The sequence below is a fragment of the Ruditapes philippinarum genome, unplaced genomic scaffold (genome assembly GCF_026571515.1).
Source record: "Ruditapes philippinarum isolate M1 unplaced genomic scaffold, ASM2657151v2 ctg1590_1_1_1_1, whole genome shotgun sequence".
NCBI classification, from domain to species: Eukaryota; Metazoa; Mollusca; class Bivalvia; order Venerida; family Veneridae; genus Ruditapes; species Ruditapes philippinarum.
Genome location: NW_026855673.1, coordinates 82,140 through 102,921, shown reverse-complemented (window position 1 = coordinate 102,921; position 20,782 = coordinate 82,140). Strand labels below are relative to the sequence as shown.

The following is a 20,782-nucleotide window of genomic DNA, read 5'->3' as shown; positions in this document are numbered from 1 at the left end:
ACTGACAGGGTCTGAAACCAGGCAGCCAGCCATACTTAAAATACTAAACCGCAATGTTTACAGCTCAGCCATGCCACCGCTCATAAAATGTTTAAATCATATTCATACTTCCAAATTTTTCAAGAACAAAGTATCTTTGTATCAATTTCATGTATGTAACATTAAATCTATGCATACAGAAGGAAATAAACCATTAGATTTTATTTTGAAAAATATTTTGGTCATTAAAACAGAAATAAGAAATCCAATAAAATACATTTTCATGAATTATTTTATAAATATTCTTTTATTTGAAAGAATAGAAACACAAACTTTACAAGAGCAGACAGGACAAAGTTCTCAAATGTTCTGTGATGTGGACAGTAAAACAAAAGCCAAACAATTTTTTTTAAATATGTTTACAAAGGGAAATAATTCAGAAATGATCTATGCTAGATTTATGTATTTCCGTTCGGCCTCTGAAGACACAGTGATTAATGAGAAAAGAAAATGGCCAGAAGACCGAAACCAAGTGTCATGCCAAGGTAAAACACTTTACTGGGTGAGTGGGAGTGTTCTAAACCCCTCACAATGCTAAATATCTGAAAATCGACTTGTCTATCTTTCAAGTTGGATAAAACCATTCATCATTTTGGGGGAAAAATAATAATTAGTACTGATTGAATAGCAAACAGTACGGATCATGATCAGACGGCACAGATGTGCTGGATGATCTTGGTCTGCACTGGCTGCATGAGTCGAATCAGTTCCCGCAAGGAAGCTAAAGGTAAAAAGAGTCATTCAAAAATTATCTTTATAGTACGTACACATTTCCTGCAGAGCACTAATATTGGAATGTCCTCCACCAAGATGGCGGAGGTTTTTCTCCAAACTGGGCGCACTTTGTGACCACCGCCCATCAGAAAGTATCACAGATGTACGTTGTCGTCGGTCCTTCTGTACCGAACTTGGTCCCCATGTTTTACCCTTTATGGCATCGGCTGGGTCTGAAATTTTATCCAAAATAATTTTTTTACAAAGAACACAATTACTGTTATGCTCATGGATATAATGCAAATTCATTGTCTTATATTTACATTGAAATAAAAATTTAACATCTAAATTTCAAAACCCTGTATGCAGCTCTTAACAATCATGAACAAATGAACCAAGCTTACTCTTGTTTTCAGTCTTACTTTATTTTCCACATTATTGGTGAGTCATTCAAACTATCTCCTTTAATAATAAGTTACATCTTCGAATTTAATTCTATTTTTTCTAGTTATGTCATGCAAAGTTTCATAAGTTTATATCTTTTATGCAATTCATTTAATATTTTGTTTAATTTTAGTAATTAATATTTTGTAGCACGTTAAGCAACAGCACAAATGTAATGGTCAAATACTCAGAAACCTAATAGTAGAACCACCAACCTTGTTTGAGGTACTTGAGCAGTTTCCTCACACGAAAAAATCAAAGACAGCTGTACATTTAAAACCACAGAATGATGGGAATATGATCCGAAATCACAGACCTTAGCCACTAAGCCCAAAGACCTTATCTACTAAGCACACAGACCTTAGCCACTTAGCCATGTTGACCCTTCCTTCCAATGCAATGCAAGGACTGAAAATGATTGGTTTTTTGTTGTTTCTTTTTTTATTTGGTCTTCAAGCCACTTTTTTAACACATTTTTTGTCATATCCCAGCTGCCAGTGTATTTAACCGACTTTCCTGGATATTTAACCAGTAATTAGCAATTTCTCCTCAAATGACTGACTACTAATCTCACATGATTAATCTAACATGATTTCCAAACAGCACATGAGGATCAGACTCACTGTCCCAGAACTATTGTCACAGAGTTATCTCGCCTTGCTCGAGGATCGGACCAGCAACCTCTAGGTTACAAATCTGATGCTCTCCTTATGGAGCTAAGCGCTCAGCTAAGAAAATGTGAAAACTTACAAGCTATTGCACGAAGTCTGGGTGGGTGATTGGGTGACTGGGGCTGGGGACTCTCAGGACTCAACACTCTGTCATGATAAGGGGAAGTCTCTTCCTTCTGTACTGTTATATTGTGTCGAAAATCTGGAAACAAATAAAATAGTAATATCATCAATATCTGATATACTTGTACACAGTAAATTGGGGTCAAATACTGCCCAGTCATTAAAATCCCTTTTTTTTAACTTTTTCACATTTTTACATTTTAACATGATAATAACCCCGAAAAATAAATATTAAAGCTTTTCTACCCTAAAACCTTTTTCAAATACGTAAAAAAACTGTATAAAGGTTTTATGAATGTTTTTTTTTCAGTAAACAAAAAATTTACACACGGGTTAAAAAGAAAAAAAATGTTTTTTTCTGAACACAAGTTGAGATCATCTTTTTCAACTTTCAAACATTTTTTCCAAAATAAAATTAAAATCTAAGATCAAGGGGGTAAAAAATTAACCCCCTTTTTTACCACCTTTAAATAGACCCAATGGTTTTAAATTTCCCAAATAAACCCCCTTTTTAAATTTCCCAAATTGACAGAATGGCCTTTTCCCAATTTTACTAAAATCCAGAATAAAAGGGGTCAATTACAGAATTACAAAAATTTTTAACATTTTTCCACTTCAAACCTTAATTTTGAAGTTATAATGTACACTAACCAGAAGGTTCACTAATAGATTTACTCCCAGACTTCAACACTTTTTGAAGTCGACTCTTCTTAAATTTTCCCCGCCGTTTATTTGGCATTGGTTTGTGCATGATCTGTTTGAAGAATCAAAAATATTTTAAATTCACGTTTTTAAAAAATTTTAATTCTCCTTTCCCCCGAAATTTTTTGTTCTCCCTCCGTAGGGAATTTTTTCCTTGGGTTTTTTTGCCCGTAAACCCGTGGGGTTTTTTAAGCTCCTCCTCCCGCTACGTTAAATCCTGTAACAAAAATCACGAAAGGTTTTAAAAATCCCCTGATTAATATAAAGTTTACCAATTTTTTAAAAAATTTGTAAATATAATAATCGTCACAATTGTTACAAAGTCATGATTAACAAGATATGTTTGTAAAACATGTATGCCCCCTATCAGCAGCCAATTATTCATGTGATAAGGTAATTATGCATGACTTCTGACCCAGTGATCAAACAATTAATAAGGGTTATCAAGTATCTACTGGTCATGACCTTGACTTTTGACCCCTTGACCCAAAACTCAATAGGGGTCATCTGCTGGTCAAGACCAATCATCATACAAAGTTTTGAAGTTCCTAGGCCTAAGCGTTTTTAGTTAATTGATCAGAAACCGTTTTTACTTACAAGGTCAATGTGACCTTGACCTTTTGACCCCTTGACCCCAAAATCAATAGGGGTCATTTGCTGGTCATTACTAATCACCATGCCAAGTTTGAAGTTCCTAGGCCTAAGGGTTCTTTTATTATTGATCCGAAACCGTTTAACATACAAGGTCAATGTGACCTTGACCTTTGACCCCAAAATCAATAGGGGTCATCTGCTGATCATGACCAATCACTATGCCAAGTTTGAAGTTCCTAGGCCGAAGCGTTCTTTAGTTATTGATCAGAAACCGTTTTTATTTACAAGGTCAATGAGACCTTGACCTTTGACCCTTGATCCCAAAATTCAAAAGGGGTAATCTGCTGGTCATGAAAAATCACAATACCAAGTTTGAAGTTTCTAGGCCTAAGCGTTCTTAAGTTATTGATCAGAAACCGTTTTTACTTACAAGGTCGATGTGACCTTGACCTTTGACCCCTTGACCCAAAATCAATAGGGGTCATTTGCTGGTCATGACTAATCACCATGCCAAGTTTGAAGTTCCTAGGCCTAAGCGTTTTTAGTTAATTGATCTGAAACCGTTTTTACCTACAAGGTCAATGTTATATGACCTTTGACCCCTTGACCCTGAAAACAATAGGTCATCTGCTGGTCATGACCAATCACCATACCAAGTTTGAAGTTCCTAGGCCTAAGGGTTCTTAAGTTATTGATCTGAAAGCATTTTTACCTACAAGGTCAATGTGACCTTGCCCTTTGACCCCTTAACCCCAAAATCAATAGGGGTCATCTGCTGGTCATGACCAATCACCATACCAAGTTTTGAAGTTCCTAGGCCTAAGGGTTCTTTACTTATTGATCGGAAACTGTTTTTACCTAAGAGGTCAATGTGACCTTGACCTTTGACCCCTTGACCCCAAAATGAATAGGGGTCATCTACTGATCATGACCAATCACCATACCAAGTTTGAAGTTCCTAGGCCTAAGGGTTCTTTAGTTATTGATCGGAAACTGTTTTTACCTAAGAGGTCAATGTGACCTTGACCTTTGACCCCTTAACCCCAAAATCAATAGGGGTCATCTACTGATCATGACCAATCACCATATCAAGTTTGAAGTCCCTAGGTCTAAGGGTTCTTTCGTTATTGATCGGAAACCGTTTTTACCTACAAGGTCAATGTGACCTTGACCTTTGACCACTTAACCCCAAAATCAATAGGGGTCATCTGCTGGTCATAACCAATCACCATACCAAGTTTGAAGTTCCTAGGCCTAAGGGTTCTTCTTTGCTATTGATCGGAAACCGTTTTTACCCAAGAGGTCAATGTGACCTTGACCTTTGACCCCTTGACCCCAAAATCAATAGGGGTCATCTACTGATCATGACCAATCACCATACCAAGTTTGAAGTTCCTAGGCCTTAAGGTTCTTTACTTATTGATCGGAAACTGTTTTTGCTTACAAGGTCAATGTGACCTTGACCTTTGACCCCTTGACCCAAAAATCAATAGGGGTCATCTACTGATCATGACAAATCACCATACCAAGTTTGAAGTTCCTAGGCCTTAAGGTTTCTTTAGTTATTGATCGGAAACCGTTTTTTGCTTACAAGGTCAATGTGACCTTGACCTTTGACCCCTTGACCCCAAAATCAATAGGGGTCATCTACTTGTCATGACCAATCACCATACCAAGTTTGAAGTTCCTAGGCCTAAGGGTTCTTTAGTTATCACTCGGAAACCATTTGGTCTACGGACCGACGGACCGACGGACCGACAGACCGACGGACCGACGGACCGACAAGTGCAAAGCAATATACCCCCTTTTCTTCGAAATGGGGGCATAATTATAGTCATGATTGTTACAAAGTTGTGATTAATAGATAGTCATGATTGTTACAAAGTCATGATTAATATATAGTCACGAACGTTACAAAGTTGTGACTAATATTAGGGCTGGGGCGAGTATCCGAGTACTCGGATAATCACGAATCAAAGTGAAAAATCGAGTTTGAATATTCATAAGCCTAGAGATCGTGGATCGCGATTTAATCTTATTATATACTTTCACTGTTTCTCACACTCTTAAAATCGAGAAAAATACGTTTTGAGTATAAATTATATGAAGTTAACCTAAATACAATTTGCCGGTTAAAGACCATGATGCTGAGCTAGGAAGTAATTGGTTTCAAAAAACAAAACAAAAATACACATCCAAAGAATAACAAGAGCCACCGCCGGGCGGGGGCAACGCTCGACTTTTTACTTTTTCTAAACGCAAACATAGAAAGGTTTGAACATATATTGATGTTTCCTTTTTATAAATTTAGTTGGTCTGTCTTGTCACATTAGTTTTGTTTATATATTTTGTATATATATGAATAGAAACATTAAGCATATTTCTAAAAATAGCAACAGTACGCAATTTCTAAAAATAGCAACAATGACGCAATTTCTAAAAATAGCAACAATGACGCAATTTCTAAAAATAGAAAAAATGACGCAATTTCTAAAAATAGTAAAAAAATGACGCAATTTCTAAAAAATAGCAACAATGACGCAATTTCTAAAAATAGAAAAAAAAAAATGACGCAATTTTCTAAAAATAGAAACAATGACGCAATTTCTAAAAATAGAAAAAAATGACGCAATTACTAAAAATAGCAACAATGACGCAATTTCTAAAAATAGAAAAAAAAATGACGCAATTTCTAAAAATAGAAACAATGACGCAATTTCTAAAAATAGAAAAAAATGACGCAATTACTAAAAATAGCAACAATGACGCAATTTCTAAAAATAGAAAAAATGACGCAATTTCTAAAAATAGAAAAAAATGACGCAATTTCTATAAATAGAAAAAATGACGCAATTTCTAAAAATAGAAAAAACTGACACAATTTCTATAAATAGCAACAATGACACAATTTCTAAAAATAGAAAAAATGACGCAATTTCTAAAAATAGAAAAAATGACGCAATTTCTAAAAATAGAAAACAATGACGCAATTTCTAAAAATAGAAAAACATGACGCAATTTCTAAAAATAGAAAAAAAATGACGCAATTTCTAAAAATAGAAACAATGACGCAATTTCTAAAAATAGAACAAAAATGACGCAATTTCTAAAAATAGAAAAAATGACGCAATTTCTAAAAATAGCAACAATGACGCAATTTCTAAAAATAGAAAAAAATGACGCAAATTCTAAAAATAGCAACAATGACACAATTTCTAAAAATAGAAAAAAATGACGCAATTATATAATTTGATATATATATATATATATTTGATATATATATATATATCTATATATGTATATATATATACATGCATATATATATATATATATTTATATATATATATACCTGGATATATGTATATATATACACACACACATTTATATACATGTATATATATATATATAATACATATACTATACATACACACACACACCAATAAATGCACAATCTGAGAAAATTCAGTAATATAACCTTCAAGGTCAAGGTCATTAAAGAGCCCAAGCAAATTTGGGTTTGATAAACAACAAGGTCTGGTCATTAAGAATGTTCTGTTATAATATGAAGTTTATCCCTTCAAAAATAGCAAAGTTACAGTCAGTTACTGCCAAAACAATGAAAATTTCAATAATTTGACCTTTAAAGGCAATGTCATTAATGAGTGAAGGTCAAGGTCTTTCGGTATATTTTTAACAGTTATCTTTGAAGATTATTATGTTCAAGTTTGAAGACAATCCATTCAAAAATAACAAAGTTACAGCCAATAATAGCCAAAAAAATGAAAATTTCAATAATTTGACCTTCAAAGTCAAGGTCATTGATGAGTGAATGTCAAGGTCTGACTGGTTATTTTTAAGGGATATCCTTGAAGATTATTATGTTCAAGTTTGAAGACAATCCATTCAAAAATAACAAAGTAACAGCCAATAACAGCATGAACAAGCAAAAATTGGACTTTTAACCTTGAAGGTCAAGGTCATTTATGGATGAAGGTCAAGGTTAGTGTGGTCTACTGAAAGGTCTTGTCCCAAGGGTTGTTGTGGCCAAGTATGAAGACAATACACCAAGAAATAAAAAAGTTATGATCCAGGTACAAGTTTTCGGACGGCAACGGCAACGGCAACGGAGACGGCAACGGCAACGCCGACCTGACTATAACAATACCTCTACTTTTTTTTCAAAAAAAAAAAAGTCGAGCTAAAAACAAACCTAGTTTATATTTTATATGTTTAATGTTTAGTATATTGTTGTTGTTGTGTTTTGTTTTTTTGTTATTTTTTTTTTAAATAAACATGTTTTTATAACTAATGTACATGTTTTTATGGGTGTCTTGATAACAAAAGATTTGTGGTTCGATTTGTGAATCGTAAGTGCTGAATCGTAGTTCGGATCGGATCGTCACTTATCCGACGATCCACATCCCTAACTAATATAATATAGTCATGAATGTTACAAAGTTTTGATCAATATAAAGTCACCAATGTTACAAAGTTGTTACAAAGTTGTAAATATAACAACAGTCACAATTGTTACAAACTCATGATTAATATACAGTTACAATTGTTACAAAGTTGTGATTAATATATAGTCAGGATAGTTACAAAGTCATGATTAATATATAGTCACGATAGTTACAAAGTCACAAGTGTAATAATGTCTTTGAAGACTAGTACAGTGATAATTCTGAGTAACAAACAAAGTATCCTGCTAAAATTTGGCACATAAAGGATTTGAACCTTCCACAAAAAGATGGATTATTGATTAATCCACCTTTTAGAATTGAACTATACCTCTTTTCAATTTTGTAAAATTATCTCTACTTGTAAAACTTTAAAGTTGACAATGGCAAAAGTCATAAATTATAATACAAATGTATGGCATACCCGTTATAGGCAAACAAATATCTTAAATGGACTTGTCTGTCTTTCAATCAGGACATAGCCGTTCTCATTTTTAGGAAAAGAATCAAAATACGAACGGACCGGACACAGAACAGTACAGAACAGGATCAGATGACATAGATGTGCCGCCCTGTCTGCATTAGTCACATGGGTTGAATCAGTAGCTGCCGGCAGGCTATGGGCGTAATAAAATTAATATAGAAAAAGCTCGTCCCTTGCAATATGATTGTTAAGTTTTATATAAACAAAGTTACCTTTTCTCGAATGCGAAGCTCGTCAAACATTTCCTCGATTTCTAATCTCCAGTCTTCCTGCAGGGAATGGAAAGAGTCTTGTGGTGTAGTCATGAACGATGATGACTTCACTTCCTCCAGGGACCGTATTATATCATTAAATGTGGGGCGAAAATGGGGCTCCTGGTGCCAACAATCTAAAAACATAAATGCATATTCAAATGTTGTGTTCAATTTAAATATCAAGGTACATATGTGTTACTATCATTTATACATTGTCCTTTGCACTGACTTACTCCTCAAGATCCTGCATGTAATCAAGATCTTTTTATCTTTGCATTGGAAGACGATGAAAAATTGTATTGTAATATTCAAATCAGCATCTTTCCAGAATTCACCTTTAAAAATAGCTTTATTATCATGGTAGCTTTAAGTTTATCCAAAACACTCTCCAAATTGTGTCCTGATACTAACAAGTGCTGGTGACTTAGGTTGAGGAACATGGTTAAGACCCAAGTACATGTAGGGCTCCAACTCACAATCCCTGGGTTGAGGGACAGACACCTCAAGCCAAGATGACTCTCCTTCCAGGATCATTCATGTACTGAATTTTTCATTATCTACATAGCAATATCAGCTTACACTCTGTTATTTAATGAGCAGAGGTTTTGAAATAAAATATATTATTGCCCCTATATACATTTATAGTTGTTTAAAATAATTAAGACTCTTCTATCTACTTCAGTTGACAACCGTAGTTAAAACAATGGGAAAAAAGAACATACCTTCGGTCAATGGGCCGCCTGTGGCTCATTTTGTCCCTAAAATTTGACCCAAGACACAAACACTGAGCCTACAGACTAAACATTCTGTCTTTTGAGCCAATAATGAGGACTACAATCAAAATTACCATATAGAACTACATACACCAGCCATATAATGGTATAACATTAAATCAACAAAGTCTGACAGCAAACCCAGTATGCATGGTCAGTGTCAAACAGTCAGTTTCTAATCTATGAGATCTGATGCCGAAGTGAATTTGTAAAACACGACTGACTGCTTTGAATTTGGGACCTCTTTATACAATAGACAGCAAGTTATATTAAAGGATTTCAAGAAAAAAATTAAAGCAACCAGCAGAATAGTCTGACCATTGTTCTCAGATATTCTGCCCTGGCTCTGAACTAGTGGCGTATTAGGCAAATCCTTCCTGCCACCAGTATTCAGACTGTTAATTCTTCTATCAATACTGTGTATTTTCAATAACGCTCATTCATTATTCATGAATCAATAGAAACAATGACATGTTGCACAGTTTTCAGCCGTTATCTTGTTACGGTTTTATTACTTAACCTTTTCCCTAGCAATATTTTGTGCAAATGGCCTTTCCCTGCTGTGAAATTGGACCTGCCGATTTCGGAATAATTAGGTCTGAAATCCTGGTAATTCTAATAACAGGATGGCCAATACAGTAACTGATTATAAAATTGCCTATACAGTAACCGATTATAATATGGCCTATACAGTAACCAAACATAGAATGGCCTATACAGTAACCAAACATAAAATGGCCTTTAATGTAACTGATTACAGAATGACCTATACAGTAACTGATTATAGAATTGCATATAAATAATTATAGAATGGTCTATACAGTAACTGATTATAGAATGGCCTATACATTAACTGACTATAAAATGGCCTATACAGTAACTGATTATAGAATAGCCAATACATTAACTGATTACAGAATGGCCTATACAGTAACTAATTATAGAATGGTCTATACAGTAACTGATTAAAGAATGGCCTATACATTAACTGATTATAGAATGGCCTTTATAGAATGGCCTATACAGTAACTAATTATAGAATAGCCTATACAGTAACTAATTATAGAATAGCCTATACAGTAACTGATTATCAAATGGCATATACAGTAACTGATTATAGAATGGCCTTTACATTAACTGATTATATAATGTCCTATACATTAACTGGTTATAGAATGTCTTGTACAGTAACTGATTATAGAATGGCCTATACAGTAACTGATTATCGAATGGCCTATACAGTAACTGATTATACAGTATTGAGCAAGCGGTTATTGAATGGCTTATACAGTATATGATTATAGAATGGCTTATACAGTAACTGATTATAGAATATTTGGACAATAGAGTATGGCATATACAGTAAAATTTTATGATTATAGAATGGCCTATACAGTATATGACTATAGAATGGCCTATACAGAAATTGATTATAAAATGGACTATACAGTAACTGATTTCAGACGGGAATATATAGTAACCAATTATAGAATGGACATTACAGTACAGGAAAGAGTTTGACCAGAAAGCACATTTGTGTTCCTTCTTCTGCTGGTATTTGGAGGTTAAACTGCACAAATTATTTTGGTAAAATGCTTGATTTTGAGATATACAAGTTAAGACCATGTAGAGCAAATCATGATTCTAAAATGTCACAAAACACTAAATTTAAATGACAAAGTGTTTCACAAGATTAGGGGGTAGGAAATAGTTCATGTTAAGGTTCTATGAAGAATTTCTGGCTTCAAAAAATACTTTCTATAAATCTTACTGCAGAGCTTTCTCACACCAAATAATTTCAGTGTCCTTGGTGAAATATCAACCAACAGAAGAAAGAGGCAAAAAATTTTATGTCATCAACATTGCCACATGCCTATACAGTAACCAAACATAAAATGGCCTTTAATGTAACTGATTACAGAATGACCTATACAGTAACTGATTATAGGAATTGCATATACAGTAACTAATTATAGAATGGTCTATACAGTAACTGATTATAGAATGGCCTATACATTAACTGACTATAAAATGGCCTATACAGTAACTGATTATAGAATAGCCAATACATTAACTGATTACAGAATGGCCTTTATAGAATGGTCTATACAGTAACTGATTAAAGAATGGCCTATACATTAACTGATTATAGAATGGCCTTTATAGAATGGCCTATACAGTAACTAATTATAGAATAGCCTATACAGTAACTGATTATCAAATGGCATATACAGTAACTGATTATAGAATGGCCTTTACATTAACTGATTATATAATGTCCTATACATTAACTGGTTATAGAATGTCTTGTACAGTAACTGATTATAGAATGGCCTATACAGTAACTGATTATCGAATGGCCTTTTTTAAATACAGTAACTGATTATACAGTATTGGAGCAAGCGGTTATTGAATGGCTTATACAGTATATGATAAATTTTGGACATAGAGTTATGTTCTGTTACAGTAATTTATGTTATGAATGGCCTATACAGTAATGACCTTAAATGCCTATACAAATTGATTATAAAATGGACATACAGAATGATTTAGACTGGAGTATTTAGTCCAATTATAGATGGACATAACATAATGAAAAGTTTACAGAAGCAATTTTGTTCCTTCTTCTGCCATGGTATTTGGAGGAACGCATATTTGGTAACAATGTCATTGTAATTTGAAATATACAAGTTAGACCATGTAGACAAATCTGATGTCTAACCAAATTCAAGTCATAAAACTAATTTTAAAACATCGACAAGTGTTTTCTGCAAGATTAGGGGGTAGATAGTCAATGTTAAAAGTTCTATGAAGAATTTCTGCTTCAAAAATAGTTCTATAAATAGTTGCAGAGCTTTCTCACACCAAATAATTTCAGTGTCCTTGGTGAAATATCAACCAACAGAAGAAAGAGGCAAAAAATTTTATGTCATCAACATTGCCACATGCAGCTGTAAGAGCCAAACAATTTTATGATTTCAACTTTGCACAATCAGCAAACAGTGCCCTTATGCATAACTTTAATTACAATAAAGAAAACTTACCGGACATAATTTTAGAGAAGAGTTCGGGACAAGTGGAGGGGATGGGTAGCGTAAGCTTGTTTACAGCAACACCATATGCCACACCTAGAGCATCTATACCCTTGTATGGTGTTTCTCCTGTCAACAACTCCCATAACACAACACCATAACTGAAACAACAACAACAGTGAATAGTTATATAATTATAGAGTAAGCATAAATTGTATTAAAAATGTATTAAATATCACCGTATATAACCCTTTATTTGTGTAATAGTTTTGCAATGCTTTGAAAATGGAACAGTCAGTTAAAAAATCATTTGATTTCAATATTGAGCTACCAACAAAAAGAGCAAAGTCAGACTGTTCCAATATTGGCAATATGAAGGCTAACCTGACAAAAGGCTAATTTCTTCCGATTCCTACTGGTTAAGGGTTGAAAATTATTTAAATACAATTCCTTCATTTCAAAGAATGGTCCGTATTGTCAAGTTTGACTGTATACAGATTAAACTATATCAGTTTGACTGTATTCAGATAAAAGTATATCTGTTTTCAAACAGCAATTATACTGTACAGCTGGGAACACAACTGTATCAGATTTCAGCTATCTACCGAGTGCTATGATAGCAACATATTATATTATGTGATTTACTGATAGCTTATTTATTATGAAATCTTATATGTATCTTACATGCATATTGATTGTTACAAGGCCTCCCATTTACATGCATTTCTGATAAACATAAACAAGTTTTATATGACACTTTACATTGTATACAGACAATGATATATCCTGAAGAAAATTACACGTTAATATTTCCAGGAAACTATTTTTTTATATACCTCCAGACATCACTGTGTCGTGAGAAAGTGTTGTTTTTTATGACTTCCGGTGCCATCCACGCGTAGGTACCGGCTGCACTCATTCTGGTGGTCCGGTACATTTCCCGTGCCAACCCGAAATCTGTGATCTTCATTGTTTTATTATGCAGATCGTTGTTAAGAATTGCTTCTCGTACCAAAACTGAAAATAGATAAATACTTAGTAAATAAATAATTCAACAACAGTACATCTGTTTTAATAACAATAAACTATGGTATTAAACATAATCACTTGACAGGTGACAGCTATTTTGAGGTGGCTGTAAAGCAGGAAAATTCCATAATACAGAGCATATTGATTTCGGGGTCGAATTTTCTAATTGTCCCAATTTCCAAAAAACATTTTTTTTCCCTCATTTCTTAGAAAAAAAATCCCCTCCACCTTTTGTTTATATTTATTTGTTTCATTTTTTAAGATCTGTTTTACCAAAAGGGAGGGACATTTTTGTAGTTTGAAATTTTATTAATGGCATTGGATCACAATTTAAGGTAAAATGAACCATTTCTTCTTTTTCTAAAATTCACCCCCCCCCCCCTCCCCCAAAAACCAATTTTCCCATCTCTATGGTCCCTTAGCCACCATTGTGGGCCCTTAGCCACCATTGTGGCCCTTAGTCACCATTGTGGGCCCTTAGTCACCATTGTGGGCCCTCAGTCACCATTCTGCTAAATGTGAAATAAAGTGCTTTGACATTTAATGTAAACAAATATTTAGGTACATCAAGCAAACCACAAAAATCGACAGTTATATTCAAAACATGTGACAAGTCTTAAAGTGAAGCTCACAAAACTAGCACACATATTCTTCATATATTCTTTCTCCCCCAAAAAAATCTGGCGTTTGCCTAATTGAAACACTAAACTTAAAAAAAAAGCCTACTGCAAAGAAAGCTATCTAAAACCTGAACTATAATTATGCGCAATAAAAACTTAATTTTCATTATGTATGTCATAATCTAAAGTGTCATATTAATAATTAATGACTTGATTACATTCAGAATGCAATATTAGTGATAGAAACATTTTCATTTGCAAATCAATTATATTTAATTTTTATATATTTATTTATTTTTTGCTAATTTTATGATTAAGTCAATCATATAATATGCAATCGTGTCTTGCTCAGTCTTTCTGCCTTCATTTAAATTTGCTGTTTATGAAATACATTTGTATACTTAATACGTGTTGTATATTTAAGAAATGTTTACCAAAATCTTGGAGAGCTATGTCAAAGCACTAAAATAACCTCTACTGCGAGAGAGAGAAAAAAAAATATTCATTTCAATCCCTGGGACCTAACTTAATTAGTATTTGGCACAAATATAGAGCTGCCAGTCAGCCTGGACCAGTCTGCCGTTTGTCCATTTTAACCTCTAAACAGTCAGCTGCCCAATTTTTACATTTCAAAATTTGTTACTTTGAAAATACCTTAAACTTGAATTTACTATAAATGAACTGTTCCAATTTCAAAGTAGGATCAGTTCATTACACAGATCAACAGGTAAAACCTTACAACAATATTGATCTTAACTGAAAAGGCTATAAAATATGTGCCTTTAGCACTACTTTTTTCAACCTAAAAGTAAAAATTTGCAAATATCACAATACAATAGGACAGTTTCATAACAGTTACTTTACAAAACAATGTTGACATTTGAAATCAAATGATTAGAACAAACAGTTCATTATAAATCTGTTCTGTACTTAAAAACAACATAAATTCATATTGTCTGAAATGTGTTTTCAGTAGCTATAACCAATACAAAAGTATTTGTTGTATCAGTTTACAATCATGTCTTTCTTGAATTAGGAACTTTTCTTGTCATTTTAGATAACATTGGGAAGTTTTAAGCTAACGTGTACCATATACCAAATAAACTAAGAAATCAAATATTTAATTAATTCAAATTCTTTTTTTACTTTGTATATATTTTGATGTGATGTCATTTTTTACCAACATAATGTTAAGCTGCGCTAAAATTTTATACTATTTTTTATTAACAGTTCATTTTTGGATATGTGATAAATAGAATATTACATTCGTGGACTTGCCCAGGTTTGAATTTGGAACGATTCACGGTAAATTTTAGGGATTTCTTCAAGTACCTTAATACACATCAGTCTACTTTATATTCTGCTTGCCCTAACTGCATGGAAAGTGCACTGGCTAGCCTTTTCCTGTTCTGGTGGCACACTGACAAATAATTCATTATAATTGCCAACAATACTCAACAGTTAATTGTAAACTCCTCCACATTAATGACTTTTAATATTATCCATTGAAGATAAATGACTTAAGACACAATCATGAATGTTTTTTACAAAGAAAAAAAAAGAAAAAATCGAAATAAGAAATTCTCTCTGCTCAATCCCATTATGAATTTTATGATCCGAGAATTCTGTCTCCAGATCATTTGCATCCTCTAGCTAATTTAGACCACGACCTTTAATGCTAAAGACAAACCAAAGACAAAACACATTAAATACACCAAAATATTACTATTTTCAATTTCAAGACATTCTTAATAAAGTATTTCATTAACAAACATTAATCTTGCATAATCTTAAAGACTGCAAAGAGGACAAAATGTGACCAAGTATTAAACATTTTTGGATTACTACAGTTCAACCTCTGTCGAAAGACCGTCTGCAAAGCGGCAACCATTTGATTCTTCTCACTGTAAGACTGAATAATAAATTTAATCTCAACATGTAAGCAACACTTCTCCGCAACAACCAATAATGAACAGTACATCAAATATAACATCATCAAAAGATTTAACGGAGTGACAGCTCAACATGTTTTCTTGTTACTGAACATTATCTGTCTAACATTGTGGGGGGGGGGGGGGGTACAAGATGTTTATGTTACATTTCATGTTGGTGATCTGTTTTATTAGCAGTATACAAGTGATTATGAAATGAAATGCAACAGAGATAGAAAATGTCTGTAGTACAACACTGTGGTTTTGTAGTAAGGTGTGGGTGGTCTCAAATTTGTTGTATATACAAATCGTTTGCTTCGAGTGAGTACAAATGTAACAGTATCGTGTTACGATATCTTGCATGAAATACTGAAACATGCGGAAAGAAAATGCATTTGCACTAGCATTAACCACTGAGTGCATTTTTTTCTCATTCATACACTGTAATATTATATGAATGTTGTTTTTTTAAGGAGAATCATGTCTTTTTTTAAATATCAATATAGCTTTAACTGTTTGTTACAAAATTACTGAGTTCTATGCCTCGGAATTCAGCAAAGTTTGCCTGCACAGTTCAGCTTCTTTACTGCAATAGGGGAATTTTGTATGTCAAATGATCTTTAATTGTGGTTTCAATCACATCATGTGAATCTACATTTTCAAACATGTTCCTGGATTAAAAGTCAGTACTATTTCAGTCTATATAATTAAATATTACGCAACTGCTTGTTACAGACTGATGAAAATTTAAAATTTAAGTTTAAATAACATGATTAACATTGCAATAAATTTTAATATGTATCTCAAAATATCATCTTTTCCAAATCAGGTTTAAAAAGCTTGACTTGTGCAAGCATGCCACTCTTAGAGATTGTCACATGGTGATGGAGTGGGGGGGGGGAGGGGGGGGCGGCAAGGGGTGGATGCTGTCACATTGTTTCTGGACAAAAAAAAATACCCAGGAAAAATGTTACAACGATACACTTCTTTGGCCTCTCCTCAATTAGCCAAAATTTTAAAAGAAGATTGTCCCTGTAGGACCATACTATTCTGCAGGAGAAAAAATGTTCATAAAGTTTATAAAAACAATTTAAAGACTTTGAATTGATATCATCATTTATGAATTAACACCAGAATATATATTTTTATGTAGTATGTAGTACACTTTTTTTTTTTTTTTGCCTCATCTTTAAATATCAGATCAGGCATTTCAAGGCTTCTGATCAGTGTGTTAGAACTTAGAGCACTAAATGTACATCAACAACAAAAATCTGCAAATTCCAATAATCAAACCTTTCTCAATAAGTATGTCAAACTAAATTACTTTCTGACTCTATTTTCATCAAAACATTCTGGGTTTTTTCATTCAGTACCGACTATATTAAATCAATATCATCAAAGCTTAAAACAGTATACTTTATATTAATTTCAGGCTATCAAATCAGGGGGAAAAAGGAAGGACAAGATTTTGGTCCACAATACCTTAGCCCAGTAGGAATAATAAAATGGAAAAGCAGAACCAAAGAATTTATCAGTGTGGCTTTCTGTAAGAGGATCAGTCTGGGTGTGCATGATCTATAAATAGATCTCGCGTAATAACAACGAGTGGCCACCCAGACCAAAGTGACGGATAGACAATACAATGGTGACATTTTGTAAACATAAACTTATTATTCAAAAGTCATTTTCATTTATAAGCTACTTACTTGACTATTTAATACAGTCAATAAATACTTCAATAAGATATTATTATAAGGAAAGAATCTGTATATACTACGCCCAAGGTATTTTAGTTGACAATGTAAAGTAGTAAGAAGTAGTATTTATATAAATATTCAAATGTTGATACAAAGTTGTCCAAATTTAACAATTAAACAAGTTGTAGCGATGATGTAACAAGCCCAATTGGAATATCATTTAAATTATACAATACCACAAAATTTGCTCTAGCTTGTAATTTGTAATAATTATTCTATTTCTACACAGTCAGGCATACAAAATGTACATCCTGGTCCATAATTCTATACCAGAATACTTTTTCAGCAAGTTACTGCTAACTTCAGTGACCGCAGAGTTGTCATATATTCTAAGCAGCAGCTGTAGGCCAAAATGATTGTCTCAAATGTATTTTGGGGTCACCTAAAAGCTTTAAAACCATCTTTGCTGCAAGGGATTATAAACCAAAAAGGACTGCCTCAAATTCAAAAAGGACCATCTATGACAATCTGTCTTCTTTAAAGAATTTAACCTTATCTTTAACAGACAAATATCTACCCATTCAAACAACGCACAGACTTTATATAAAAACCCACATTTAGAATAACTAACAGTTTTAAAAGAAACTTTTTTTACTTCCAAGGGATATAGACATTCATACAGTTTTGCAAAAAAGTTGATAAATAATGCAAGGGATACTCCAAAAAAAGAAAAAAAAAACCTTTCAAAAATAATTTACTGCGATGGTAACCCTTTGCAGAATTTGACTTCATATTCTTATTTTTTTAAAAACAATGCCATCATGAAGTCTTTTCAAATGTCAGAATTTACAACTTGATTGAGCTCCAGAGCTGTATTCAGGACCCCATCACTGATAGCTAGCAGCAAAGTTCAGGACAACCTAATATCATGAGAATTATTGTCAATTTATTGAGGACCTCCTCTATATATCATACATAATCACATCTCAAAAAAGAAAAACAAACGTGTAAAAATACTTGCCTCTTCGCTATATTTAGGCAAAAATCATGAGGTACAGTACAAAGTAATTATTCTCAATTTGTACCATAAATGTCAAGTGATTTCCTACTCTTCCATCAATTTGATAAAGATTTCACAATATTTTACATGTAACAAATATTATGGTGAAAACATGATGCAAGAACAATTTTATAGCGTTTCTCTTCATAAGGATTCTTTAACACAAAGTAAAATGTATATGCAAGTTAGTTTGGCTTTAATGCACACCAACATAGTATAGGTCATATGGCGGCTTAAAATGGTAAAGATGATTTTGGCTAACTTTGGGTGTTACAAATTTCAAAGCAACACCAGGGGTAAAAACTATCTAACCTGCTGGAGCTTAGAGATGAATATAATTATACTCTAGTTATTCTTACCCATTTAGTCACCTCTTAGGCTCATGCAAGGATAAAGTGTGGCTGCAGCAACTGTTATGCCTCAACCATTTAAGGCCAGCCTTCAGCCACAAAGTACAACATAGGTGCAATGCTAATGCAACTTCATTCATTATTTCAGGCATGAGTGCATGTGCAACTATGCAAATCCTGCACTCTTCTTCGCTTCCATATCCTATAAGCTGTATAAGAGTTGGAAAGTTGTTCTAGGAAAAACTTAATAATCATAATGAAATAATTAAACCAATTCAATAATATGGATGAAAAGAAATCTATCTGAAATGCCCTTGTTCCTTTTTTCACTGAGAAATACTTTACATGTACTACACCCCCACCCTTTGAGATCAAAAGATTTATTGAATGCAAAAGCTTTTTTCCTTTTCCTTAATAGCTAAGTACTATATTCATACTCACAACAATTTTTTCCTCAAAACTTGAGTTTTTATTATATTAAAAAAGAAAACATTTCATGATTTAAAAATAACCTTTAACATTTAGAATTCAGTGTTGGATAAGGAATTTTTTATGCACAATGCAGGCTAGCTGGAATAATCAAAAGAAAAGCAGAAACGATGAATATTTCAGTGTGGCTTTCTGAAAAAGGCTCAGTCTGGGTGTGCATTATAAACAGATCTCACATAATATTGCCAAGTCTATATAATATAGCCACTGAAGACATTTACTACTTATTATAATGCCAGCCATGGCTGCTCAACTTTTGGTATTTTGATACTGAAATCCCCCAAAATTATTTCAATTAACACTTATAATACAAGATAGGACAAATCATATTCAAGACAAATACAAACTTCAGGGTATCTTGGGCATGATAAATCTGACATAAGCATCTAGGCAGAAACTTTAAAGGGAAATTCCAGCACTTTTCTGTGTTACTCATTTATTGAAAGGAAGTTTTGCGCAGATCCTATCGTCTTTCAATTGTCGTCATTTTCTATAAAAAGTTAATTGTTATATTATATCATTCGTTTTGTCACAACGTCCTCTTTATTTTTTTTTGTTATATCAAGTATCAGATACCCACGCACGTTTTAAATATATACTATATTTACTATATTTATAATGGAACGCCACAAACAACTATCTTTTTTTGTATCAAGATGGGGTTATTTTGTTCACGATAATAACCTTTTAGTTGGCCTTGTTTTATTATTAAATGTATCGGATGTCAATAATATAAGGCGAATAAAGAATAAAAACAGTTAAAATATTGTGTAAACCACAGCAAAATTTCACCTTGTCCAATATTGACAAAAATTATCTTGTTGCGATCCGATTACGGGTAGATATAGCCATATAGAATACTCTGACACACCCTTAAAGCAAAACCACATCCGAACTTAACGTAGATCTTTGTAAAGAATCGGGTCAACGCAAATACTGAAAGAGATAACGCACAACTACAATGTATGGAATTGACGACGAATATTGCGGTTTGGCACACTCGAAAAAAAGTTGTAAAATGTCGACAGCATACAAATGTAACCTGCAAACAAGTATATCATTATATTGTATTTAAGTCTATAAATTATAAATCAGGCTATTATTCAAATACGTTTTGAAAAACAGAAGATTTACTGTCCTAAGGATAAAAATAAGATTACGTATAAGTCTGAAAGAAAATCCCCTTTTAGAATAATATTGCATTTAAACTCTTTGAAATATCGCTAATTTTGTTCTTCAATACAGAAATGTATGTAAATCATAGATGTTTTCACAGATGTCAAACTCAGATACAAATTTTGATGCATGCAGTGTGC

At 33.0% G+C, this 20,782-nt stretch overlaps 1 protein-coding gene across 1 annotated transcript in view; it reads right to left on the bottom strand.

The window, feature by feature from the left end:
- LOC132744074 (mitogen-activated protein kinase kinase kinase 10-like) overlaps positions 1-20,782 on the bottom strand; it is a 54,717-nt gene that overhangs the window by 8,776 nt on the left and 25,159 nt on the right. Inside the window, 6 exon segments of the mRNA XM_060732681.1 lie at positions 807-986; positions 1,948-2,070; positions 2,643-2,910; positions 8,444-8,619; positions 12,303-12,451; positions 13,127-13,307. Coding sequence (XP_060588664.1) covers positions 807-986; positions 1,948-2,070; positions 2,643-2,910; positions 8,444-8,619; positions 12,303-12,451; positions 13,127-13,307 — 1,077 coding nt within the window.